General features: G+C 52.1%; 1 protein-coding gene across 1 annotated transcript in view; it reads right to left on the bottom strand.

The window, feature by feature from the left end:
* The window catches only part of LOC141975277 (gametocyte-specific factor 1-like), a 35289-nt gene extending 10991 nt beyond the window's left edge, over positions 1-24298 (bottom strand). The window contains exons 1-3 of the mRNA XM_074935574.1: positions 24278-24298; positions 7270-7363; positions 1292-1392 (exon numbers count right to left, since the gene is read on the bottom strand). Of these exons, the coding sequence (XP_074791675.1) occupies positions 1292-1392; positions 7270-7363; positions 24278-24298 (216 nt within the window). The remainder of the gene's footprint in view (positions 1-1291; positions 1393-7269; positions 7364-24277) is intronic.
* Positions 24299-27535: the final 3237 nt, after the last annotated feature.

Genomic DNA, 27535 nt, shown 5'->3' with positions numbered 1-27535 from the left:
GGATATAGACTGTTCTCAGTGGTAGCTGATGACAGAACGAGGAGTAATGGTCTCAAGTCGCAGTGGGGGAGGTTTAGGTTGGATATTAGGAAAAATTTTTTCACTAGGAGGGTGGTGAAGCACTGGAATGGGTTACCTAGGGAGGTGGTGGAATCTCCTTCCTTAGAAGTTTTTAAGGTCAGGCTTGGCAAAGCCCTGGCTGGGATGATTTAGTTGGGGATTGGTCCTGCTTTGAGCAGGGGGTTGGACTAGATGACCTCCTGAGGTCCCTTCCAACCCCGATATTCTATGATAAGTCTCTGCCTGCGCTAGAGCTGAAGTCTTTGCAGTTAATTTAACCCTCCTGAAACAGGAGGGAAGTTACTCAATGTTCCAGCTGAGGCCACATCTATGTTGGGAGCATTTTGCCAGGATAGGTAAACTAGTACGGACATAGAAGAGCACTACTGGCCCCCACTGAATGAAGAGCCTTTACCCTTAGAAAAGAGCAAGAATACAAAGAGGACGAACCCACTGCTCAGGCTTGCTCTGCATGGCTTTTATATTACTAGAGCTATGTTGGCTAGGGGCGTGATTCCTAACCAATACAATCAGACCAGGACATCATCTTTACACGTGGATGCAGTTATACCGCTATAAGTGTGCTTATACCAGTACAACTAATATACACTAGCACTGGAGAGCTTAAAATAAGATACTAGACTGAGAGGACAAAAGAAAGGAGCAGATTCTCCTCTTAAATATACAGCATTCTCGCCCAGGATAGAAGACTGCGAAGAGGGACTTGCAGACAGATGTACACTGAATAGAGTTATTAGCAATATAAAAAAAAAGATAGCTTAGCAGCTCTACTGCTCTGATTGCAAAGTAAAGAATTAACTGCAACATCAGATCACTTCTGCTTTGGCCAGCCAGAAGGCATCCATATAACACTGGCTGCATTTGCTCCATGGCCTGAAGTGGGAAGTAAATACCCTGGTCCCATGAGTGAACTGTTGGAAGAGAATAGGATCCCGTCACTGAGCTAGGTATTCTGAAGAACCTGTTTCGCCTTTCTTCAGGGTAAATGCACTGATCTGAAGGGCATTACTAAATATGAACTGGATGCTTTTACGAAGTGGTAAATGGATGAGCGATATAAATATGAAATAAAGACGGCTTCTTCCAGCCTAATAGCAAGTGAATGCATCCTTCTAGCAAAAGGCAGCACAGCATACTGAGCTCACCATGCATTAGCATTTGCAAAATATGATTTCCCAAGTGCATTAGAGACCTTAACATCCCATCCTACCTTCCTGCACTTTATAAGATGATAGGGAAACCGACAAGCCCTGATTTGATGATATTTATCATAGGGACATTGTATTAACCTCTCTGGATCCAAAGCATCAACTGGAAGAGAAGGAATAAAAAGACAAAAGAAAAAACATTCTGTAAAACAAGATTTAAGTTCATCATCAACACAATTAACAAGAGTGGAAACATACTAGGTACTGGAGCTGCCCTCTAACGGGGTTAAGCCATCAATTTTTAATAGCCGAGACAAAAATGCTAAACTGCTAAGTTGGCAATCACTGTGTGTACCCAACCAAATTCACTTCGGATTTTGGGTGAGTGGAATATTCAATTAAAAATGAGGAAAGCGCAATCAGTAGTGCAGAGTGGCCACTACATATTAATGACTATACTTATGCAGAACAGTGAGCTGGAAATAAACATTACTATAAAAACCCTTGAAGCTACCAAATTAGCTAGTTGTACAGTAGTGACATGCTAAGGATTGGCAGAAGCATGGCATTCTGAAGTAAATCCTTTTGCATTTACCTTCATACTCCAAGGCCATCTCTGCTGGATTAAGAAAAAAATCAAACTGAAACAAACAAACATTTGCACTACAGTGCACTTGGCCCTGTAAAGTGAAGAGGTTGGCAGGTGCTTAAGAGCCCAACACTCACTGAACATAGTGAGGGCCTAAGTCACAGGCACTTTTTGAAAATGTTCCCTCCTAGTCCATACTATGACCCAGAGACAGGCATGAATCACCTTAATCACTTAACAGTTACACAGAAGGGACAAGGTAGGGGAGGACCAACTTCTGATAGTGAGACACACAAGCTTTCAAGCACACATAGACCTCTTCTTCAGGATTCAGTTTGTGTCCATGCAGCAGCTTTCTTGCCATCACAAATGTGTCTCCCCTCACACCTTCCATGCTATTTATCCACGTTTGTATCAGAGTACAGAGGGCATGCACAAAAAGGAACATGGGCCAACGGACTGTGGGAGGTTTTCTAGATAGCTGGAAGTAAGGGGGACGGGCCAGATTGATTACATAAATCAGTGTTTTTCAACCTTTTTGATACCAGGGACCAGCTTAGAATCATAGAATATCAGGGTTGGAAGGGACCTCAGGAGGCCATCTAGTCCAACCCCCTGCTCAAAGCAAGACCAACACCAACTAAATCATCCAAGCCAAGGCTTTCTCAAGCCGGGCCTTGAAAACCTCTAAGGATGGAGTTTCCACCATCTCCATAGGTAACCCATTCCAGTGCTTCACCACCCTCCTAGTGAAATAGTGTTTCCTAATATCCAACCTAGACCTCCCCCACTGCAACTTGAGACCATTGCTTCTTGTTCTGTCATCTGCCACCACTGAAAACAGCCTTGCTCTATCCTCTTTGGAACCCCCCTTCAGGTAGTTAAAGACTGCTATCAAATTCCCCCTCACTCTTCACTTCTGCAGACTAAATAACCCCAGTTCCCTCAGCCTCTCCTTGTAAGTCATGTGCCCCAGCTCCTTAATAATTTTCGTTGCCCTCCGCTGGACTCCCTCCAATTTGTCCACATCCCTTCTGTAGTGGGGGGACCAAAACTGGACGCAAAGCTCCAGGTGTGGCCTCACCAGTGCCAAATGGAGGGGAATAACCACTTCCCTCGATCTGCTGGCAATGCTCCTACTAATACAGCCCAATATACCATTGGCCTTCTTGACAACAAGGGCACACTGCTGACTCATATCCAGCTTCTCATCCACTCTAATCCTCAGGTCCTTTTCTACACTGGAGCAGTGCATGGGATTTCCTTCCTTCCTTCCCAAGTGCAGAGTTCTGCACTTGTCCTTGTTGAACCTTATCAGATTTCTCTTGGCCCAATCCTCCAATTTGTCTAGGTCACTCTGGACCCTTCCCTACCTTCCAGCATATCTACTTCTCCTCCCAGTTTAGTGTCATCTGCAAACTTGCTGAGGATGCAATTAATCCCATCATCCAGATCATTAATAAAGATGTTGAACAAAACCAGCCCCAGGACTGACCCCTGGGGCACTCCGCTTGATACCAACTGCCAACTAGACATGGAGCCATTGATCACTACCCGTTGAGCCCGACAATCTAGCCAGCTTTCTATCCACCTTATAGACCATTCATCCAATCCACGCTACTTTAACTTGCTGGCAAGAATACTGTGGGAGACCGTATCAAAAGCTCTGCTAAAGTCAAGATATATCACATGCACTGCTTTCCCCATATCCACAGAACCAGTTATCTCATCACGGAAGGCAATCAGGTTGGTCAGGCATCACTTGCCCTTGGTGAATCCAAAGCTTGCAGCCTTTCTAAACAGTGTCAGGGGGATCTGAGGGACAGGCCATTGAGAAAGACTGACACAGGTACTTAGGACAAATGGCTACTTGTGACGAAGTGGAAAATGTCCTAGTGTTTGTATGAATACTGTGCGCGCCTCAGTTTTCCCTATGCGTTGCACAAGTATCTAGGTGGGGGGATAAGGGTGTGGGACCTTTGCAGATACCCCGAGAGGGAAGGTGCAAGTGCCGTCTAGCTCCCTGGGCCCAGACAATAGTTGTATCCTGGCAACTGATTGCTGGGCCCCATCCTCTGCACAAGCCAGTTGGAGGAATTGGAGAACAAAGGGAGGTGGAGGCCAGGTGACCGGTTTGCCTGGGGAACAGCATACAAGATGGAGGAGGGGCAACTGGGTGTGACTGTAGGTGGACTGCTGGAGGCTGGTCAGACTCCTGGTTTGGGACTCAGGAGGAGAGACCCATGGCTCTGGGTCTCCTCAAGATGAACTTTGCTGTAACTTCCTGCTTTCTGTGCTAACAAGATTCTGCTCTGTGCTGTGTTCCAGACGACTAATAAACCCTTCTGTTTTACACCACTGGCTGAGAGTCACTCCTGACTGCTGAAGTCGGGGGTGCATGGCCCCTTTGGAGGGTGTGTAAGGTTTCCCCAGCTGTCCTATTCAGGTGGCTCACTTCAGGGAGCTTATGGCATGCGACAGGGATGCTGAATGCTCCGAGGTCAGATCAAGGAGGAGCTGAAGCCCAGGAGGCTTGTCCTAGTGAGAGTGTGCCCCAAGGGGCAGTCACACTGCAAGAGGGTCCTGGTCTGGGGGCTAGTCTTCACCAGACTCACTGCAGCTGCGCTAATGTAGGGCAGTAGTGTAAACGCACTATGAAGACCAGAGAGCGCTTTCCTGTCAGCATAATTACTCCACCTCAGTGAAAGGTGGAAGCTCTGACAGAATGAGAGTGTGTCCCACTGACTTAGTGCTGGTGCGGACAGCTCAGGGGGGTGGCTTTTTCATATCCATGACCGACACAAGTTACATCAACTTAAGCAGAAGCGTAGACAAGCCCTGAACTTCATTCAATGGTTCCAGAGCACCAAGCCCATGCATCCATGAACTACTACTATGGGGGGAAAAAAGTCCCCAATGCATCAAACCAACACCATATACCTGGCTAGGCCTCTGGAGAGGGCAGCACCCTTACCTGACCATGGTACTAATTAGGGCTGTCGATTAATCACAGTTAACTCACGCGATTAACTCAAAAAAAAATTAAAAAAAAAAAAAAATGAATCGCACAGTTACATTTCAATTGGTATTCTATTGTGTGTGTGTATTAAACATTTTCGGGTGTATTCTACATTTTCAAATATATTGATTTCCATTACAACACAGAATACAAAATGTACAGTGCTCACTCTATTCTATTTATTACAAATATTTGCACTGTAAAAATGATAAACAAAAGAAATCACATTTTTCAATTCACCTCATACAAGTACTGAAGTGCAATCTCTTTATCGTGAAAGTGCAACTTACAAATATAGATTTTTCTGTTACATAACTGCACTCAAAAACAAACCCAATGTAAAACTTTAGACCTTACAAGTCTCCTCACTCCTACCTCTTGTTCAGTCAGTCACTGAGAGAAACAAGTCTGTTGACATTTATGGGAGATATGCTGCCCACTTCTTATTCACAATGTCACCTGAAAGTGAGAACAGGCGTTTGTATGGCACTTTTGTAGCCGGCATTGCAAGGTGTTTACATGCCAGAGGTATTGAACATTCGTATGCCCCTTCATGCCTCGGCCACTGTTCCAGAGGACATGCTTCCATGCGGATGACACTTGTTAAAAAAATAATGGGTTAAATAACGTGTGACTGAATTCCTTGGGGGAGAGCGGTGCGCCCCCTGCACTGTTTCACCCACATGCTGCCACAGATTTTCTGTTATAGCAGTCGCAGATGAATACCCAGCAAATGATGTTCATTTTAAGAACACTTTCACTGCAGATATGACCAAACACAAAGAAGGTACCAATCTGAGATTTCTAAAGATAGCTACAATACTCGACCCAAGGTTTAAGAATCTGAAGTGCCTTCCAAAATCTGAGAGGGACGAGGTGTGGAGCATGCTTTCAGAAGTCTTAAAAGAGCAATACTCCAATGTGGAAACTACAGATCTAAACCACCAAAAGAGAAAATCAGCCTTCTGCTGGTGGCATCTAACTCAGATGATGAAAGTGAACATGTGTGGGCCACACTGCTTTGGATCGTTATTGAGCAGAACTCATCATCAGCATGGACACATTTTCTCCTGCAAATGTAAACAAACTTGTTTGTCTTAGCAATTGGCTGAACAAGAAGCAAGACTGAGTGTACTTGTAGGCTCTAAAGTTTTACATTGCATTCTCAAACAAAACAATTTTTTTTGTACATAATTCTACATTTGCGAGTTCAACTTTCATGATAAAGAGATTGCACTATATTACTTGTATTAGGTCAAGTGAAAAACACTATTTCTTTTGGTTTTTTGTACAGTATAAATATTTGTAATGAAAAATAAATAAAAGTGAGCACTGTACACTCTGTATTCTGTGTTGTAATTGAAATAAATATATTTGAAAATGTAGAAAACATCCACAAATGTTTAAATGGTATTCTATTATTTTTAAGTGCGCGATTACATTTTTCAATTGCTTGACAGCCCTAGTACTAACAGGATATTAACCATGTTGCGTCTGTAGCAAAACGCATTTTGGAGCCAGCCACTGGTAATAAAGTCTATTATGAATTATGGCAAGGACAGGGCCTTAATAAGAACCGTCACTTCACTGGGATGATCCCCAGGAAATTGATTTAGGCCCTGGCTGCACAAGACATGACTGTAGCTTTATAACCAGTTTGTACCCCACACAGCAAATTTGATCTGCTAGTTGGATCATCCATTTCTCCAGACCACAGACATGCTGCAGCTGGGGGACATAGTCCACTAGGTCAGTGTGGGAACTCACAAACCATGATGCACACTGTGGAGGACTGCAAAATGGCAACTTCCTGGAGGTCTTCATGCCTTGAACATCACTGATAAGAACGCTGCGGCTTGGCCGGATTGCATACACTAAATTAATAAAACGAACCACACACAGCTGAGTTATGCCCCGACTCCAGCCTTCCTGGCTCACAAAGGTTGGGGCATGATGTAGAGTATCTGCACCCAATACACTGCCTAGAAGCATTTGTCTCAGAACACCCAGGCCCCGACCCAACAACTACATATTACCCAGCCGGTCTCACACCCCCCTTGAAAAACCTAGGTATTGTTTCTTGCTGTGATATTGACCCACATCATCCTTTATTGCCTCTAACGTTTGTGTGGTTTTGAATTGCAAGACCACCGCTGCACCTGGTTTTGGGTCCCAGAATGAAAGAAGTTGTGAACTGCTGCTCTAATACACAGAAGCATATATTCACCAAACTTAATGCCTATAGTGGAAAGTTACTCCACTCCCTCCTTTAACCAAGTTTAAGATACTTTCAAAGATCTAAGCGATCTCTCACTGTATCTTTGCAGGAACCATGAATAGAAACAGAGAATTACAGGACTGGAAGGGACCTCGAGAGGTCATCTAGGCCAGTTCCCTGCATGAATATTAGAAGCCAGCAAAGAAACACTTACCATAGTTGCCTTCTAAATCCATTTGACTGATGCTGAAAGAACTGAAGCTTTGTTGGAGGACGCTTTGAGCCAGTCTCTGAGTGTCACTCTCCTCCTAAAAATATCAACCCTACAGACGAAAAATGAGGAGATTCACAGATTTCTAAGGCCAGAAGAGAATTATGATAATCTAGGAGTGGTTTTTAACCTGCCACCGGCAGACCCCGGGGGGTTCACAGATTATGTCTAGGATTTCCAAAGGGGTCCTGCTCCTCCATTCAAAATTTTTTAGGAGTCCTCAAATGAAAAAAAGTTGAAAACTACTGATCTAGGCTGACCTTCTGTAGAACACAAGGCATAGGACTGCCAGGAATTAATTCCCATTTGACCTAGAGCAGATCTTTTTGAAATCAAAATTGGATGTCTTTCGAAAATTTGATGGAGAATCTACAACAGTTGGTAATTTTTCCAATGGTTAATTATCCTCACTGTTAAAAATAAACCTTATTTCCATTCTGCATTTTTCTAGCTTCAACTTCCAGGCACTGGAAATAATTTTAAAGTCATTTCAATTTATCCATCACAGCTATTAAGTGTCAAAGATCAACTGCACTACAGCAAGTGGTAGACTTTACAGCTACGCTGTGCAGGCATAGGATACAAGCTTATTCTTGGGGGCCCACGTATAATGTAGGGTACCGGGAACCACGTATTCTTGTGCTCCACAGAGAAAAGGTTTCCTCCAAGATGCTAAAATCCACAGATTTTTGTCGGAAACATCCTCTTTTCCCAATACATTTAAGAGGATTCAAAGAACCAGTTCCCAAGAAAAATTAAGCCACGTATTTGCGGAGCTCAGTTATCTTTTCTTATACACACTTAAAGTAAAACACACTTGAGCCCCTCCACCTGCCTGAGAGGTCAACACTTTTACACCTACCTTGTGGCTCATGATCTGTATGAAGAACTTGGTTCCTGATATTTTAGTTAAAACAAAACAAAAACAAACAACACAAAGAGTTAGATTCTCTCCTGTCTTCACTGCAATTCACACAATTTGAATGCATCGGTCCTCTAAAAAAAAATCCTTCCCCCCAAGATTATAAGTCTAAATAAGACAGAATTTAAAGGACTGCACAGTCTAGAGACAACCTGAATCTCAGATTTGGTTGCCCATCAGAAAATATGTTTGCTACCCCGCCGGCCCAGCTGGGGAAAGGGGGAGGGGGAGGGAGGGGGAAGGGCTACCCGGCCAGGGGGAGGGAAGAGGGAATAGGTTACCGGCCCGGGGAAGGGGAGGGGAACCCGGCAGGAGGCGTTACCCAGCAGACTTTGCGCCGAACCGGGGGCACGCGGTCTCAGTGCGAAGGCGGCTCCTGGAGCTCCGGAGCAGGCACCGCGAAGCTCCCGCGTCCTGCGCCGTGAGACCACAGCGAGGCTCCAACCCCCCCCTCCCCTCGGGCACCCCAGCGAGGCTCCAACCCACCCGCTCCCCCTCGGGCACCACAGCGAGGCGCTCACCCCCCCTCCCCTCGGGCACCACAGCGAGGCTCCAACCCCCCCTCCCCTCGGGCACCCTAGCGAGGCTCCAACCCCCACTCCCCTCGGGCACCCCAGTGAGGCTGCTCAAGTCAGCCCACCCGCGGAAGGGGCGGGGCGGGAGGGGCCTGGGCACTCGGCGCAGGGTTTAGCTGGCGCCCCCCAGGGTCGGGCTTGGATTGGAGCAGGCCGTGTTGGGAGGGCGGGGCGAATGGGGGAGTGCGGCTAAGGGGCCATGGTGCAGGCTGGGACAGCAGTGGTGGCAGGGGATGGAGCACAGCCTGGATGGTAGAGCAGTGCATCCTGGGAACGTGGGTCAGAGGTGGAGCAGTGCAGGGTGGGACAGCAGCCGAGGGCAGGAGCAGTGCATCCTGGGAACGTGGGTCAGAGGTGGAGCAGTGCAGGGTGGGACAGCAGCCGAGGGCAGGAGCAGTGCATCCTGGGAACGTGGGTCAGAGGTGGAGCAGTGCAGGGTGGGACAGCAGCCGAGGGCAGGAGCAGTGCATGCTGGGAATGTGGGTCAGGGGTGGAGCAGTGTATGCTGGGACATCAGCTGAGAGGGGAGCAGTGCACTCTGGGAGTGCAGCTTGAGGGTCTGGGAGCTGTTTATGCTTAGGGTTACCAACTTTCTAATTGCACAAAACCAAACACCCTGCCCCCCTCTCACTACATTCCCCCTCCCTCGGTGGCTCTCTCTCCCCTGCCCTCAATCACTTTCGCTGGGCTGGGGCAGGGGATTGGAGTATGGGAGGGCTCTAACTGGGGGTGCAGACTCTGGGTGGGGCCAGAAATGAGGGGTTCAGGCAGGAGGGAGCTCTGGGCTGGGGCAGGGAGCTGGAGTGCGGGAGGAGGTGAGGGTTCCAGCTGGAGTGCGGGCTCTGGGGTGGGGCTAGGGATGAGGGGTTTGGGCTGTAGGAGGGGGCTCCAGGCTGGGGGGTGAGGCCGAGGGATTCAGAGTGTGGGAGGAGGCTGTGGGTTCAGGCAAGGGGTTGGGGTGTGGGAGAGAGTGAGGGCTGGGGCTGAAGTCTCTGGGGTGTGGCCAGGGATGAGGGGTTTGGGGTGCAGGAGGGGCTCCAGGCTGGGGCTGAGGAATTCAGAGTACGGGAGGGGGCTGTGGGTTGAGGCAGGGGGTTGGGGTGCAGGATTGGGTATGGACTCCAGCTGGCGGTGCAGGCTCTGGGGTGGGGCTGGGGGTGCAGGACGGAGCTCTGGGTTTGGGGGAGTGGCTCAGGGCTGGAGCAGGGGGTTGGGGCACATGCTTACCTCAGTCAGCGGGGCTAAGGCAGGCTCCCTACCTGTCCTGGCTCTGCGCTTGACTTGGAAGTGGCCAGCAGCAGGTCCAACTCCTAGGCTGGGGGCCAGGAGGCTCGGTGCGCTGCTCTCACCCACAAGCACTGACAAACTCCCCCCCCGCTCCCATTGGCTGCAGTTCCCAACCAATGGGAGTGTGGAGCTGGTGCTCAGGGTGGGGGCAGCACACAGAGCCCCATGGCTCTCGCGCCTAGGAGCTGGACCTGCTGGCCGCTTCTGGGGCGCAACGCAGTGCCAGGACAGGTTGGGACCAGCCTGCCTTAGCCCTGCAGCACCGCCGACTGGACTTTTAACGGGACCCTTTTCAGGGTCCCTTTCCAACTGGGCGTTCCAGTCAAAAACCAGACACCTGGCAACCCTATGTATGCTGGGAGTGTGGGCAAGTAGGGAGGGGTGTCTGCTCATGAGCTATGGGCTGCCCTGCTTAGACTAAGCTGCCCGGCCCATGCTGGGGCCTCTGGAAGTTGTCACTTCAGTACCATGATGTGCTTTTGCTCTGAAACGTGACTGGCTAAAAATGGCATCTCCTTAGCTGGCCTGGGGGGGTGTGGGTGTGTGTGTGTATATTGGAATCAGAGCTGTGACGGTAGTGACAAAAATGAGAAGGGGGAGGATTTGTTGCATTTTGCTCGTTTTAACTCAGCAGAGCCAGCCCAGCTAGAGGGAGAGCTCAGGTCTATTCTGCATCATCATTGTTATTATTTATTTGTATTAGCATAGTGCCCAGGAGCCCTAGTCATGGACAAAGATCTGTTGTGCTAGGCACTGTATAGTGATTAAACAAATGCAACATTAACAGAATTAATATCATATTGCCGCTATATAAATCCACACTACATCCATATCTTGAATACTGTGTGCAGATGTGGTCGCCCCATCTCAAAAAGATATATTGAAAATGGAAAAGATACAGAAAGGGGCAACAAAAATGATTAGGGGTATGGAACAGCTTCCTTATAAGGGGAGAGAAGACTAGGACTTTTCAGCTTGGAAAAGAAACGACTAAGGGGGGATATGATTGAGGTCTATAAAATCATGACTGGTGTGGAGAAACTAAATAAGGAAGTGCTATTTCTGCTTCTCATAACACAAGAACCAGAGGTCACCAAATGAAATTAATAGGCAACAGGCTTAAAACAAACAAAAGGAAGTATTTCTTCACACAATGCACAGTCAACCTGTGGAACTCCTTGCCAGAGGAAGTTGTGAAGGCCAAGACTATAACAGGGTTTAAAAAAAGAACTAGATTAATTCATGAATTAGTCAGGATGAGCAGGGATGCAAACCCAAGCTCTGAAGTGTACCTAGCCTCTGTTTGCCAGAAGCTGGGAATGGGCCAACAATAGATAAGGAGGAATTCTAGGCTACCCTTAGCTGTATGGTTATGACACTGTCTGACCCCCCTACTGGGTCCCAAGGCCATAGAGCCATTCAGCCAAATGGATGGTATTGAGATGGGGGACTATGACGTGTTCAAAGAGGCTTTGCTGCTGAAGTATGAACTGACCCCCAAGGCGTACAGGAAACGATTCCGGGGTGTACGCAAGACCCCAGGTGTCACAAGGAGGTCGCCAATCTGCTGGGGGAATATCCCTGTAGGTGTGGGAAGGGCACAGGGGCCACTACCACAGAGGAGGGGTGTAACCTGGTGGGGTTGGGGCAGCTGTATGACATCTGCCCTCCAGACCTTAGGATGTGGTTAGTGGACTGGAAGCCTAAAGATCTGCGCAGTGCAGGGGCACTATTGGATGAGTTTGTGAACAGCAGATAGGGGGCAGGAGGGAGTTCCACATCAGGAATTATGATGTGATTGGAATAACAGAGACTTGGTGGGATAACTAACATGACTGGAGTACTGTCATGGATGGATATAAACTGTTCAGGAAGGACAGGCAGGGCAGAAAAGGTGGGAGAGTTGCACTGTATGTAAGGGAGCAGTATGACTGCTCAGAGCTCAAGATTGAAACTGCAGAAAAACCTGAGTGTTTCTGGATTAAGTTTAGAAGCGTGAGCAACAAGGGTGATGTCGTGGTGGGAGTCTGCTATAGACCACCGGACCAGGGGGATGAGGTGGACGAGGCTTTCTTCCAGCAACTCACAGAAGTTACTAGATCGCAGGCCCTGGTTCTCATCAGGGTGACTGAAGTCTCCCATATCTGCTGGGAGAGCAATACAGCAGTGCACAGACAATCCAGGAAGTTTTTGGAAAGTGTAGGGGACAATTTCCTGGTGCAAGTGCTGGAGGAACCAACTAAGGGCAGAGCTCTTTTTGACCTGCTGCTCACAAACTGGGAAGAATTAGTAGGGGAAGGTAAAGTGGATGGGAACCTGGGAGGCAGGGACCATGAGATGGTCGAGTTCAGGATCCTGACACAGGGAAGAAAGGAGAGCAGCAGAATACGGACCCTGGACTTCAGAAAAGCAGACTTTGACTCCCTTAGGGAACTGATGGGCAGGATCCCCTGGGAGAATAACATGAGGGGGAAAGGAGTCCAGGAGAGCTGGCTGTATTTTAAAGAATCCTTATTGAGGTTACAGGGACAAAACCATCCCGATGTGTAGAAAGAATAGTAAATGTGGCAGGCGACCAGCTTGGCTTAACAGTGAAATCCTTGCTGATCTTAAAACACAAAAAAGAAGAAGCTTACAAGTGGAAGACTGGACAAATGACCAGGGAAGAGTATAAAAATATTGCTCGGGCATGCAGGAGTGAAATCAGGAAGGCCAAATCACACCTGGAGTTGCAGCTAGCAAGAGATGTTAAGAGTAACAAGAAGGGTTTCTTCAGGTATGTTAGCAACAAGAAGAAAGTAAAGGAAAGTGTGGGCCCCTTACTGAATGAGGGAGGCAACCTACTGGCAGAGGATGTGGAAAAAGCGAATGTACTCAATGCTTTTTTTGCCTCTGTCTTCACGAACAAGGTCAGCTCCCAGACTACGGCACTGGGCAGCACAGCATGGGGAGGAGGTGACCAGCCCTCTGTGGAGAAAGAAGTGGTTCGTGACTATTTAGAAAAGCTGGGCGAGCACAAGTCCATCGGGCCGGATGCGCTGCATCCGAGAGTGCTAAAGGAGTTGGCGGATGTGATTGCAGAGCCATTGGCCATTCTCTTTGAAAACTCATGGCGATCGGGGGAAGTCCCGGATGACTGGAAAAAGGCTAATGTAGTGCCCATCTTTAAAAAAGGGAAGAAGGAGGATCCTGGGAACTACAGGCCAGTCAGCCTCACCTCAGTCCCTGGAAAAATCATGGAGCAGGTCCTCAAGGAATCAATTCTGAAGCACTTACAGGAGAGGAAAGTGATCAGGAACAGTCAGCATGGATTCACCCAGGGCAAGTCATGCCTGACTAATCTAATTGCCTTCTATGACGAGATAACTGGCTCTGTGGATGAGGGGAAAGCGGTGGACATGTTGTTCCTTGACTTTAGCAAAGCTTCTGACACGGTCTCCCACAGTGTTCTTGCCAGCAAGTTAAAGAAGTATGGGCTGGATGAATGGACTATAAGGTGGATAGAAAACTGGCTAGATTGTCGGGCTCAACGGGTAGTGATGAATGGCTCCATGTCTAGGTGGCAGCCGGTATCAAGTGGAGTGCCCCAAGGGTCGGTCCTGGGGCCGGTTTTGTTCAATGTCTTCATAAATAATCTGGAGGATGGTGTGGATTGCATCCTCAGCAAGTTTGCAGATGACACTAAACTGGGAGGAGAGGTAGATACGCTGGAGGGTAGGGATAGGATACAGAGGGACCTAGACAAGTTGGAGGATTGTGCCAAAAGAAATCTGATGAGGTTCAACAAGGACAAGTGCAGAGTCCTGCACTTCGGAGGGAAGAATCCCATGCACCGCTACAGACTAGGGACCGAATGGCTCGGCAGCAGTTCTGCAGAAAAGAACCTATGGGTGACAGTGGACGAGAAGCTGGATGTGAGTCAACAGTGTGCCCTTGTTGCCAAGAATGCCAATGGCATTTTGGGATGTATAAGTAGGGGCATTGCCAGCAGATCGAGGGATGTGGTCGTTCCCCTCTACTCGACATTGGTGAGGCCTCATCTGGAGTACTGTGTCCAGTTTTGGGCCCCACACTACAAGAAGGATGTGGAAAAATTGGAAAGAGTCCAGCAGAGGGCAACAAAAATGATTAAGGGACTGGAACACATGACTTATGAGGAGAGGCTGAGGGAACTGGGATTGTTTAGACTGCGGAAGAGAAGAAGGAGGGGGGGATTTGATAGCTGCTTTCAACTACCTGAAAGGGTGTTCCAAAGAGGATGGATCTAGACTGTTCTCAGTGGTAGCTGATGACAGAACGAGGAGTAATGGTCTCAAGATGCAGTGGGGGAGGTTTAGGTTGGATATTAGGAAAAACTTTTTCACTAGGAGGGTGGTGAAGCACTGGAATGCGTTACCTAGGGAGGTGGTGGACTCTCCTTCCTTAGATATTTTTAAGGTCAGGCTTGACAAAGCCCTGGCTGGGATGATTTAGTTGGGGATTGGTCCTGCTTTGAGCAGGGGGTTGGACTAGATGACCTCCTGAGGTCCCTTCCAACCCTGATATTCTATGATTCTATGACTCAGAAGGGGAGTCACACAGAGACCTCTCCAGGGTGGGACTCCAGGAAGCCCAACTCACGGGTGCCCCTGAAGGTCGGGGTGGGCCAATCCCCCGTGGGACTTGAGGGACCTGAAATGTAATTACTGTGGCCAAAAAGGACACAAGGTGGCTCAATGCCTGAAGATGGAGGAAATGGCAGCAGAGCAGAACCCGGGGGGGGGGGGGGTCAACCGAAGCCCACCAAGAGGGGGCACCGCAGGTCCAGGGGGCCGCAGTCGATAGGGCTATGCTGGGGGTGGGCGGGGGGGAGATACCGAAGCACCGAGGGTAGGGCTTGACAGTGCTGGGCCAGAGCCTCTGTCCCAAGGTGGGGAAACTGAGGCACTGCGTACCAGGGCTGTACCCTCAAACCCAGCAGCCGAATTCCAGATGGAGCTGCAGGAGGATCCCTCCTTAGAGAAACTGAGGGCCCTTGCTGGCCACAGTGGTGCAGGATCCCAGGGGGAGGACTGCCGGGAGAGATTTCTGTGGGAGAAGGGATTCCTGTACCGGGAATGGGCTGTGTCAAGGTTCCTTCCCCACTCTGAACTCTAGGGTACAGATGTGGGGACCTGCATGAAAACCTCCTAAGCTTACTTTTACCAGCTTAGGTTAAAACTTCCCCAAGGTACAAAATTATTTTACTCTTGGATTTCTACTGCCACCACCAAACTTTAACTGGGTTTACTGGGTAAATGTAGTTTGGACACATCTTTCCCCCCAAAATCCTCCCAACCCTTGCATCCCACTTCCTGGGGAAGGTTTGGTAAAAATCCTCACCAATTTGCATAGGTGACCACAGACCCAAACCCTTGGATCTTAGAACAATGAAAAAGCATTCAGTTTTCTTACAAGAAGACTTTTAATAGAAGTAAAGGAATCACCTCTGTAAAATCAGGATGGTAGATACCTTACAGGGTAATTAGATTCAAAACAAAGAGAATCCCTCTAGGCAAAACCTTAAGTTACAAAAAAGACACACAGACAGGAATAGTCATTCTATTCAGCACAACTCTTCTCAGCCATTTAAAGAAATCATAATCTAACACGTACCTAGCTAGATTACTTACTAAAAGTTCTAAGACTCCATTCCTGTTCTGTCCCCGGCAAAAGCAGCATACAGACAGACACAGACCCTTTGTTTCTCTCCCTCCTCCCAGCTTTTGAAAGTATCTTGTCTCCTCATTGGTCATTTTGGTCAGGTGCCAGCGAGGTTACCTTTAGCTTCTTAACCCTTTACGGGTGAGAGGATTTTTCCTCTGGCCAGGAGGGATTTTAAAGGGGTTTACCCTTCCCTTTATATTTATGACAGGCTGGTTCAGGGCCAACTGAACCTTGGAAAGCCAGGAGGCAATTGGTGGTCCTCCCCCAGAGGGACCACCACAGACTGTTGTATTTGGCCCACAATATTCCCCTTTCAGGGCATCTGGCGCACCAGGCAGAGGCTGCTGCAGCACTTTTAGTGGCCCGGGGCCTTTGATGCCGTCCAACAGTATTGAGGGCCTGGGACTCCTGCCAGAGTGGGGGGGAAGGCCCAGGATAAGTGTAAAGCAGCTCAGAGACCTCTGCCCATCATAGAGGAGCCTTTCCAGAGGGTGGCCATGGACATAGTGGGGCCCCTCAGCAGGGCAGCCCGATCGGGGAAGAAATACATTCTGGTGGTGGTAGATTTCGCTATGCGCTACCCCGAGGCAGTGGCCATGTCCTCTATGGAGGCAGACACCGTGGCAGACGCGCTGCTCACCATTTTTAGCAGAGTGGGTTCCCCAAGGAGGTCCTTACAGACCAGAGGTCCAACTTCATGTCAACCCTGCTCCAGTGCTTGTGGGAGAAGTGTGGGGTCTGACACACCTGGGCCTCAGCGTGTCACCCTCAGTCCAACAGGCTGGGGGAGAGGTTCAATGGGACCCTAAAGATGATGCTGAAAACCTTTCTGGACCAGCACCCACAGGAGTGGGAGAAGTATTTACCCCACCTGCTGTTCCCATACAGGGAAGTGCCCCAGGAATCCACAGGGTTTTCCCCTTTCGAGTTGTTGTATAGGAGGAGGGTGAGGGGACCCCTCGACTTGATGAGGGACGAGTGCGGGGGGAAGGCCTCCCCCGATGGAGTATGTTCTGACCTTTCTGGAAAAGCTCGCGGAGCTCATGGGCTTGGCCAGGGGAAACCTATCCAGGGCACAGAGGAAGCAGAAGGTCTGGTACGACCGCTCAGCACGTGCCTGCTTCTAGGCTACCAGGGACCAGGGGATGCTTCTCATCCCCATGAGGAAGCACAAGCTGCAAGCTGCCTGGGACGGCCCCTTGGAGGTCATCAGACAGGAAAATGAAGTGAAATATGTCATGGAACTGTCCATCCGGGCACACCGCCACCGGGTGCACCATGTCAACATGATGAAGCCATACTGGGACAGGGAGAAGTTGGGGCTGGCTGGGTGTGGGCAGTGGGAGGAGAAGGGAGAGGATCCCCTGGTGGGACTCCTCCCTGAGGTGGGGGTTGACCCCTCGCTGGAATCAATTCTCCTCTCAGACCAGCTAACCCCTGCCCAGCAGGCAGAGATCAGAGAGGTGCTGCCTTCACACCGGCAGCTGTTCTCCAGCCGGCCTGGGCTCACTAACCTGGCTGTTCACCGGGTGGAAACAGGAGCCAGTCTTCCCATCAGGTGTTCCCCATTCAGGGTCACTAGAAAAATAGCCCAGGACCTGGAGAGAGAGGTTGGAGACATGCTGGCTTTAGGGGTGATCCAGCCATCCTCCAGCCCCTGGGCCTCTCCCATGGTGCTGGTCCCCAAGAAGGATGAGTTGATCCGGTTCTGTGTGGATATCGGAAGTTCAGTGCCATCACTGTGTCCGATGCGTACCACCGATAAAATCCTAGACAAGTTGTGGGGGCGCTGATGTGACGAAGTGGGACTGTTCTTAATGTTTCCTCTGAATAGTATGGGGGTGCCTCAGTTTCACCTATGCAGTTCTTAAGGATCTAGGTGGTGGGATAAGGGTGTCTGATCACTGCAGAGCCCTAGAGGGCAGGTGTGTGCAGGAGTCTGGACACAGAGAATGGCCGACACCCTGTTTCCTGGCCACTGATGGCCTGGGCCCTTCCCCCCTGCAAGGTGAGAGCTAAAGGGTTGGAGAACAAGGGAATCAGGTGCCCTCCTGGCCGGGGAAAGGGACAAAGCCCAGAGGAGGAGGGGCTGGAGGGAGTTTCAGTTTGGGGCTGGCTGGGACATGGAGTGAAGGGCAGACGTGGTTGTCTGGCTCACTGCCCCCCAAAATGGAGCCAGCTGAGGGGTCCTCTTCTCTGCACCTACAAGCTCTGTTTTAGACCATGTTCCTGTCATTTAATAAACCTCTGTTTTACTGGCTGGCTGAGAGTCACATCTGACTGTGAAGTTGGGGGGCAGGACCCTCTGGCTTCCCCAGGAGCCCTGCCTGAGTGGACTCGCTGTGGGAAGCGCACGGAGGGGCAGAGGATGCTGAATGCTCTGAGGTCAGACCCAGGAAGCTGTGTGAGCCGTGTGTCCTGCAGACAGTCTGCTCACAGACAGGAGACTTCCCCAGAGTCCTGACTGGCTTCACGGGGAGCAGTTCCAGAGCATCGCCCGGGGACTCCATGACAGCGATCAAATCCCCCCTCACTCTTCTCTTCTGCAGACAAAATAACCACAGTTCCCTCAGCCTCTCCCCATAAGTCACGTGCCCCAGCTCCCTACTCATTTTCATTGCCCTCCGCTGGACTCTCTCCAATTTGTCCGCATCCTTTCTGTAGTGGGGGCCCAAAACTGGACGCAATGCTCCAGATGAGGCCCTCACCAGTGCTGAATAGAGGGGAATAATCACTTCCTTCGATCTGTGGGCAATGCTCCTACTAATGCAGCCCAATATGCTGTTAGCCTTTTTGGCAACACGGGCACACTGCTGACTCATCTCCAGCTTCTCATCTGCTGTAACCCCAGGTCCTTTTCTGCAGGTCCTTTTCACCAGTTCCTTATCCACCTTTCAATTCTCATATTAAACCCCATCTTCTCCAATTGAACTAATAATTTCCCAGTTGTATCAAATGCCTCACTGACATCGAGGTGGATTAGATCATTGGTTCTCAAACTGGGGGTCACAACCCGGTTAAGTGGTGGGATCATGAGCCCCAACCCCAGCGCGCGGCTGTAAGTTGCGAGCCCTGACCCCTGTGCCAGGCTGTCAGCCCCAACCCCTGTGTGGAGCTATGAGCCCCAACCCGGGCACACGGCTGTGGATCACGACCCCTGTGCTAGGCTGTGAGCCCTGACCCCGGTGTGCGGCTGTGAGTCCCGACCCCGACTCCTGCGCCGGGCTGTGAGCCACGACCCCGGTGTGCAGCTGTGAGTCCTGACCCCGACCCCTGGGCCGGGCTGTGAGCCCCGACCCCGACAGGGAATCGTGGCTGCGAGCCCCGACTCCAACCCCCACACAGGGCTGCAAGCCCAGACCCCAACCCTGGCCAGGAGCGGGGCTGTGATCCCTGAGTCCGACTGCCACATGGGGTTGCAAGTCCTGACCCCAACCAGGAGTGGGGCTGTGAGCCCTGAGCTGGGGCATCCAGGACGCTGGGAGCCCTGACCCCTGTAATGGGGTTTCAGGCGGAGCCCGGCCATGCTGAGGGTTATCAGCCGGGAGCACACACAGGGTTGTCAGCCCCGAGCCCTGCCACCCGCTGTGTTTTAGTCTTAATTTAAAAGCAGTGAGTAAAGGTAAATTCATTTTAAGCAATAGGGTTTAAATTTAGTATTTAACATAGTGTTAAATATCAAAAATGTGGTTTTAATTTTTAAGGGGGGGTCGCACTCAGAGGCTTGGTGTTCGAAAGGGGTCACCAATACAAAACGTTTGAGAACCACTGGATTAGATCTACTGCGTTTCCTTTGTCTGAAACCTCAGTTATCTTCGCAGAGACACCGCTCAGGTTGGCCTGGCAGGACCTACCGATTGTTAAACCAGGTTGTATTTTATCCCAGTTACCGTTCACCCCTTTGTCCTTCGTTACTTTCTCTCTCAGAATTTGTCCCCAGACCCGGCAGAGAGCTGAGGTCAAATTAAAAGGCCTGTAGATACCTGGACCACGTTTTTTTCCATTTCTTAAAAATAGGAACTATATTAGCAATTCTCCACTCCCCCGCCCCGAGTTTACAGACATCAGAAATCCTTGCTATTGGGCTTGCAGTTCCGTGTGCCAGTCCCCTTACTATGCATGGATGGAGCTTATGGGGGCCAGGCCGGCTCAGGATTCGGATGGGGGATGTTCAGAGGAAGCCCAGTTCCACAGGCTGTGCTGGGGGCTCAGCAGGAGGTGCTCTCCCCGCACAGCCATTGCTGGCCCCAGTGTGGTGCTCGGGGCTGCAGTGAGTGGGGTGGGAGGACCCAGTAGGGGGCACTCGCCCCTTCTAGTCTGTGCCGGCCCCAGCATAGTGCTCAATTTGTGCTATTTTGGGGGTTGTAAATCTTAGCTCCTGAGCACTTGTCACTAAGGAGTCCATGTGCAGTGCAGCCTGGTCATAGAATCATAGAATACCAGGATTGGAAGGGACCTCAGGAGGTCATCTAGTCCAACCCCCTGCTCAAAGCAGGGCCAATCCGCAATTTTTGCCCCAGATCCCTAAATGGCCCCCTCAAGGATTGAACTCACAACCCTGGGTTTAGCAGGCCAATGCTCAAACCACTGAGCTGTCCCTCCCCCCTGGCTCCCTGGCCCAGCTCCCCACGCTCTGTGCAGCGCAGTGCGACTAGATGTGGGATTCTTCACTTGTCCTAATCTACTGCGCTGTGTGGCTGTTAAACAGCTGCTCCGTCCCACCCCAGAGGTGGCTGCATCTCAGTGCTGGGCAAAGGATCCCTGTATAAAGAGCCCCTGCACCCCACCCCAGAGGTGGCTACTTCTCAACCCCAGGGATGAACTGAGTGACTGGAATACAAGTGACTCTAGTCCTGGGAGTGAGCAGGGCTGCTGGGCCTCTTGCCAGGGAGGTGGGCAAGGCCTCAGCAGAGATTGGGGCCCTGGGGTGGTGCAAGGCCGGGGCCGAGATTCTTCTGGCCGTGGGAGCCCAGTGACTTAGTCAGTGCCCCGCTCCCAGCCAGCCCTCCCCATTCACCGAACCCTTCATGCCAGCCATGTCGCTCTGAGTCGCACGAGGTGCCACTCGATAGGTCACCTACAATCACACAGTTTCTTTTCGGTGCCTCGACTGGGCAGCGGGTAATGAGTGGTGGATAACGGATTCTCCAGGCCAGGACTACAGACCTGCTCCCCTGCTGTGCCAGGGATGCCCCGCTGGTCCCATCTCTGCCCCAAGAGCCTCCCCCCGCAGTCCCTGCAGGGAAGGGATTGCCCCACTGCCAGCGCCCAGCAGGCCTATGTGTGACATGAGTTTGGGGGTCTCAACCCCGTCCCTAGGGGGATGGGTCCATGCTCTGACGGGCATTAGCTGACAGCCAAGGACTGGCCAAGAGTGCCCTCCCCGCCTTCTCGGGCAGGGCAAGGGGTGGAGTACAGAGTGATCTGCTGTGGGGCCCAGGCCCTCAGTCTCTGGGGCTGGCAGCACTGCCCCAGCGATGAACCTCCCCCAGGTGCAGGGAGCAGCTGCCGGGTCCAAAGCATCCCAGCAAACACTGGCCATTTGGCACCAGCCAGGGGAAGGTCTCGCACCCAGGCCATTCTGGATCAGAAGCGTGTGTGGGGAGATGGGAGCTGAACACAGACCCCTCTCCAAACGCCCAGCAGCCCCCAGGGCCTCGTCCCTGCGATCCCTCTAACACCATGGCACAGGGTCCCTCAGCCAGCACCCCCTTAGGGCTCAACAGTGGGGAACCCAGCCCCTTACCTGGCTGCTACCTCCCATGGCCTTGACGCTGGCCCCAGTTCAGCCCAGTTCCCCCACTCTGCAGGGCACTGGAGAAGCCTCCACTGGCAGCTTTGCCGCTGGCACTCTGTGGCAGCTCCTGCCGAGGCCCCAGGGCCCACGCAAGGCAGCGCTGCCCTCCCAGGGGGCTCGTTAGCCAGGGCCATGCAGAAGCCTGGGGCCCAAAAGCCAACCATGGCTCCCCAGCCGGGAGCAGGTTTCCTTGACACCTGGGTACCCCAGGGGGTGAGATCCTAAAGAGCAGGAGGGGAAGATGCAGAAAGAGGAGAGCTGTGCACGGGGCCATGGAGCAGGGGGAAGGGACAGAGAGACGTTGAAATCAGAGGGGCGGAGGGCGCGCCCCATCTTCCTCAGAGCCCTGGGCTGGCCTGTGTCCCGTGGCACCAGGGGTGGGGGCTGGAAAGTGACTTGCCTTGCCCCAGAGTGCCAAGGCCACTGGCTGTACCGGAGAGGCAGTACGGCTGCAGGAAATGCCCCCCCTCCCCTCGAGCCGGGCTCCGTGGGGCCAGGATTCAGGCCTGGGAAGCTTTGGGCCTTGTGGAAGGGACTCCAGCACTGGGGAAAGGGCCAGCTTGACTGCCCCAGAGCCCACGGCTTGCGTCACACCCCCATCCCCCACGCCAACGGCCCTGCCCTGAAGGGACCCATCTAGGGGCAGAGCGGAGCTCAGGCTCTGTAGCCCCAGCGTGCCAGTCCCACAGCCGGCAGGCAACGCGGGTGCTGTCCCAACAGGAACTTGACTGAGCCCCTCTCCACAGCCACCACCCACTGTCAGACACTGCTTCCCTGGGACAGATTCAAACCCGTGCCCCAGAGAGGAGAGACGCCTCCTACCCCTGCCAGCCCAGAATATTATTATTCATCTTACATAGCACTGTCCAGCAAAACACTTCCCAAAGGAGGTCAGTGTCATCATCCCCACTGTACACATGGGGAAACTGAGGCAGAGGGCAGGGAAGGGATTTGCTCAAGGTCACCCAGTGGCAGAGCCAGCCATAGACCTCCAGTCTGCTGCATCCCAGTTCAGTGCTTTACCCACTAGGCCACACTGCCTCTCTTGACTCTGTGGCCATAGCTCGGGAGCGGCTTTCCCTCCACGCACTGCCAGGGGGAGCCATGAGATGTTTAGTATTGTCTGTCCCAAGTGTGGGGAGGCACGAGCCACCCCGGGTCCCACACAGGTGCCTCTGTCCACATGGCACGAAGGCCGAGCGGGCCCATCAGCTTTGGTGCCCCTCTTGCGTCCCAACATTCAGAAGTCACTAGTCAGGCCTCAAAATCATGAGATTTGCTTAAAAAATCACAAGATTTTAATATTTGTTTGCATTCTGGCATGGCTGTGTTTGGGAGGTGCGAGGTCTGGGGCTTCTCCTCCATGCCGAGGGTGGGCACTTTATCTAACGAAAGCGAAGATTCTTCGTTACTGATCCCATTCCAACTCACCCCCCCACCCACTGCTGGGCTCACCATGCAATGATGGGCGTTGGCAACGCTGGCCGTTTAAGGGTTAAAGTAGTGACAGGGTGGTGGTCTACCCTGGCACTAGAAGGGCAGCAGGAAGAGCAGCAGCCCCACAATTGAGCTGCCTTGGAAATTTGGGGGTGTGTGTGGAACCCTTATGTTTTCACCCCTTGCAAAAAATTTTCAAAAGCCAAAAATGTACATGTGTGTGTGTGTGTGTGTGTGTGTGTGTGTGGTTTTTTTCATCCCCTCCCATCCACTTTCCAGTGGCAAATGAGAAAAGGACAAAGGGCAGAGAAATGGGGGAGGGAGGGGTAACTTTTCGAAGGCTGTTTTTAAATTGCTCATCAAAAACCTGAAATGTTTAGAAAGAAGCCAATTTTTTCTACAACACTGTCAAGAAAAAGGCCAATTTACCAACAAAAAAGCTCAGTCTTTTGTTTAAAGAGGAGCGAAAGAAGCAGGGTTGAAATAGGTACAGAATATAATGAAAGGAGGGGGGTGCTCCTATTTGCCCCCCCCTTCACCTGCCCCAGTGTTGCAAGAGCAATGGGATGCTCTGTGAAAGCAAATGTCAAGGGAAGTTACATAATTAGCCAGGGGAACTCACTGCCACTAGATGTCACTGACATTGCGAGCCGGGCAGGATTCAGACAAGGATGGTGGGGGGTGGGGGAGCAAGGGTGTCAGGACAGAATTTAGAAAAGAGGGCACAAGGCCACTGCTGACTGTCAGGATGAGGGGGATATGCCCCCCTTCCCCCCCTCCCCCGACTGGTTATGTCATCATTAGCCACTGGGGGGGGTTCTTGCACCTTCCTCTGAAGTAGCTGGTGCTGGGGTGGCTGGCCCCATTGATCTGATTTGGGGAAGGAGGCAGCAGGGAGAGGGCTGGGTACTGGGCTAGATGGGCCCTGTGACGCTAGCAGACCAGGTGCCAGCTCATGCCCAGGCCCTTAGGCCTCACTGAACAGGGACAAATGCGGAGCTTGACCCAGCCTGTGTGTTAGCCGTGTGAAAACAGCTGCTGATCAGCGTGTGTGGAGTGTTTCGACTTGTGGAATTGCTTGCAGGATTGATCTCTCCCATAACCTCTGTAGCCCGTGGTATAAAGTTAGAATGAATGCTTGCATCGTAAACCTCTGTAACTGCTCTACACCACTGAGTTTGCAAGGCAGCTTACGTCCACCTAACACTGCGTCTACACTAAACTTTGGCTCCCGCTGATGTAACTCACCTGCTTTGCCGACTTAATCATGTCACCGCCCCCAGTCAGCGTAGTTAGGTCAATGCAGTGTCAGTGTACATACTGCGTTGCTTACATCGACTGTCCCGCAATGCCCCACACTGACAGTACAATCGATACCACACACCACAGACACAAGGAGCCAGGTGTACGCACACACAAGCGCTGTAACTACTGTGGCGGCTGCACGCAGGGCGATTTGATTTTGTAGTGTAGCCATGGCCTGTGTAACTCCCCCAACAGGGGAGAAGCATGAATTAGTGTAAAGTGCTGGGCCTGCCCATTGAAACCAAACGAGCCATTGCGAAACATCCTTACTGATTGCCTCTGTTGTTAGATATTTCACTAAGTGTGTGTGTGTTCTCCCTGTGTGCTGCCCCAGCTTTGCGCAGACAGCCAGCACAGCAGACCTTGAGTGAACCGCCCAATGACCACAAGATCCATAAAGGGACGAAGGCACCCGGCCAGGTTTATTGTTGACAAGGCATGGTAATAGCACCTGGCAGACTCTACGAGGATACTAAGACATGTATGCCTGTGACAATGGACGCAGCTCAGTGAATGGCGGGACTTTCCATTTCCCCCTTGGCTGGACAAACACATTCTCTCAGAGATACCCTGATACAAACAAGCTGCCCCTCTGACTTAGATACTGCCCTCTGACCTGGCTAGTTATTGTCCACTTTTTTGTACATGTTGGTTTGATTAAAACATTTGTATTTATTACGTTGCTATTTGACCTTATCTTTTAGGAGGGCTCAGTGTGTTCCTGTTATCCTTGGGGAATGTTTTTGTGCCATTCTTGATATTGTGGGTTTTGTACCACGCTTCTGGAATGTGTTTGTGTGAGTCCTTTGTGCCGAGCACTGTCCAGGACTGCGCGTTTCTGCACGATCAGCGCTGGGCTGGCCAGATTCTGGGGACGTGCAAGTGGGCAGGGCCTGACGTTTGCTCACAGCAGGGAGAGGGGATACTGGGCTGGATGGGCCCTGTAGGAACCAGCCAGGCTGAGTTTCCTGCAGGGCAGAGGGAGGTGAGTGGGCCTCGTTAGATGCAGCCTGGGGGGCTGGCTGTGGTGAGGGGGGTCTCGGGCTTTGGGGGGGGGGTTCTCTCCAACAGGCTGTCTCTGTGACTGATGCTGATCACACTACGCTGCCCCCTTCTTAAAGCCCAGCCCAGCCCAGCCCGGCCCAGCAGCTGGAGCCCACCCAGTAATTAGGAAATGTGATTTAATTTCAGGCAACGAAATGCCAGGAAAGTGGCGGGTGAGCCGGCTTTGGGCTGCGTGGTAAGATGATAAGCAGCATCACACGGGCTGGTTGCATAATTGTGAACTTGGCTCAGGCCGGTCGCCTTCCCCACCCCCCACCCAGCCCTGGAGGTTGGGGGCCGACTCTGGAGAGGGCTGGGGGACGAGATGCTGGGTCCCTGCCCGGGAGAAGGGGTGTGCGCTGGGCATCATTCTGGGATCGCTCAGCCCCCAGCATGGCCAGGCCCAGGGCAGGGGACACCGGGCTGCAGTCCATACCCACAAGGGATGGGCAGGTTGGGGACAGGGCTAGCTCAGCCTGGGTTTGGTGAACTCCGATCTTTAGACAATATTTCCTCTAGGGCCAATTGGATGCACCCGTGCTGCCTACAGGGGGCACTGCCGCTGCATGGGGGTATCACCCACCCGCACCTCCTGCCTCCCACTTCCCCACCCCAAATCACGCCCTGGCCCCTCAACCCATGCACTGTATACAGCTTGCAGTTACTGTAAACCTCTCCCCCTCCCTGCTACCCCCATTGCCTCCCCCCAGCCCTGCTGTAAGCCCCCCAAGTCACCCTGCTCTGCCCCAAACAATCTCCCTCCAGCAGGGTCTGCATGCAGGTCTCTGCAGGATGAGCTCTTCTGCAAGCCTGGTGCAGCTTCACCTGTCCCTGGGTCCCAGCTCCGCCCTAGTCATGATCCCCCCAATCCAGGCCCAAAGGTCTTGGGGGCCCTGGCACAGCTGACGCTGGGAGCTTATGCTCAAATAAATTGGTTAGTCTCTAAGGTGCCACAAGTACTTCTTTTCTTTTTCCTAACCCAAATGTATCCCATTGGCTACAGGGAGTTCCAAGCTGGGACAAGTTCACCTTGATGTCTTTCTCCAGCAGGCAGATGGTTGCAGAATCTCTCCTGGGTTGCAGAATCGCTCCTAGCCAGGGCTGGCTTTGATGCAGCAGCCTGGGGACGGTGCCCCATCCTAGCTGGGCAGGGCTCATGCCCTCCTTGCCTGGCCAATCCCATGGGGCTCCCCTTGAATATGTCCAGGACGCGATGGCTGCAGCCCTGCAGCCGCTGTACAGCCATGGGCACAGTAGGCCTGTGTGTGGGTGTTCGTCTGGCTCCAGGGCTGGGGAGGGAGGAGGAGACCCGGGAAAGAGCAGCAGCAAGCCGTTCGCTGAGTAGACAGGACTGGGCTGGCAGCTCCAGGTGCGTTCCCAGCTGCGCGGAGAGGGACGTCAAGGCTGGCTGGACTGGGTCTGCGCTTCCCTCCGAGCCAAGCTCCGGGCAAAGCGTTGGTGACTGGGAGACCCAGCGTGTGTGTGATTACCCCAAACCTTCGTGCAGGCGCTGGGGGACTGGGTGGCACCTGGAAAGACCGTGGAGGTGTTTCCTTTGGGCCAGCTCCAGCCTGGCCAGGCTCCAAGCTCAGCGCTCCCCTGCCAGCCTCGTGAAGGGTCCTGGAGGAGCCAGAACACAGGGCAGGGGAGGAGAACGTAACCCTGCCGTGGGGCAGGGGCTGCTTTGCAGCCGAGGGCAGTGGGGGGCTGCGTGGGTGCTCCCGCATGGGCACTGCTGCCCGCCAGGGGACGGACGGCTGGGCCTGCACAAGGGGGCCTGTGTTTATAGCTGGCGCAGACACAAGCGCTAGCGCCACACAGCAGCTCATGAGGATCTGACGGGCTCCATCCCCAGCCGCGCCCTGACGTGGCCCAGCTCTGTGCCTCAGTTTCCCCCTCTGTAGAACGGGAGGATAGCGACACCAACCCTCCGGCTGTCCCACTGCAGGACTGGGCCCTTGGTGGCATGGTTCTGGAGGATAGCTTCATGCAGCCAGGGAAGGCTGGCATCAAGCTGTCTGTGTTTTCAAAGGCCCTCCAGCTCCCTCCCCTGCCCCTGCACTCTGGTGTGGATTACAGGGATCCCGGGGCAGTTGTTGATTGGGAACGCTTCCCAGCCGCTGCTCCAGGCCCAGAACACGATGTGTTGGCTTTCAA

The sequence above is a fragment of the Natator depressus genome, chromosome 20, assembly GCF_965152275.1.
Source record: "Natator depressus isolate rNatDep1 chromosome 20, rNatDep2.hap1, whole genome shotgun sequence".
In the NCBI taxonomy this organism is placed as follows: Eukaryota; Metazoa; Chordata; order Testudines; family Cheloniidae; genus Natator; species Natator depressus.
Note: the sequence above shows the minus strand (reverse complement) of the source record. Positions and strands in the feature narration are given on the sequence as shown.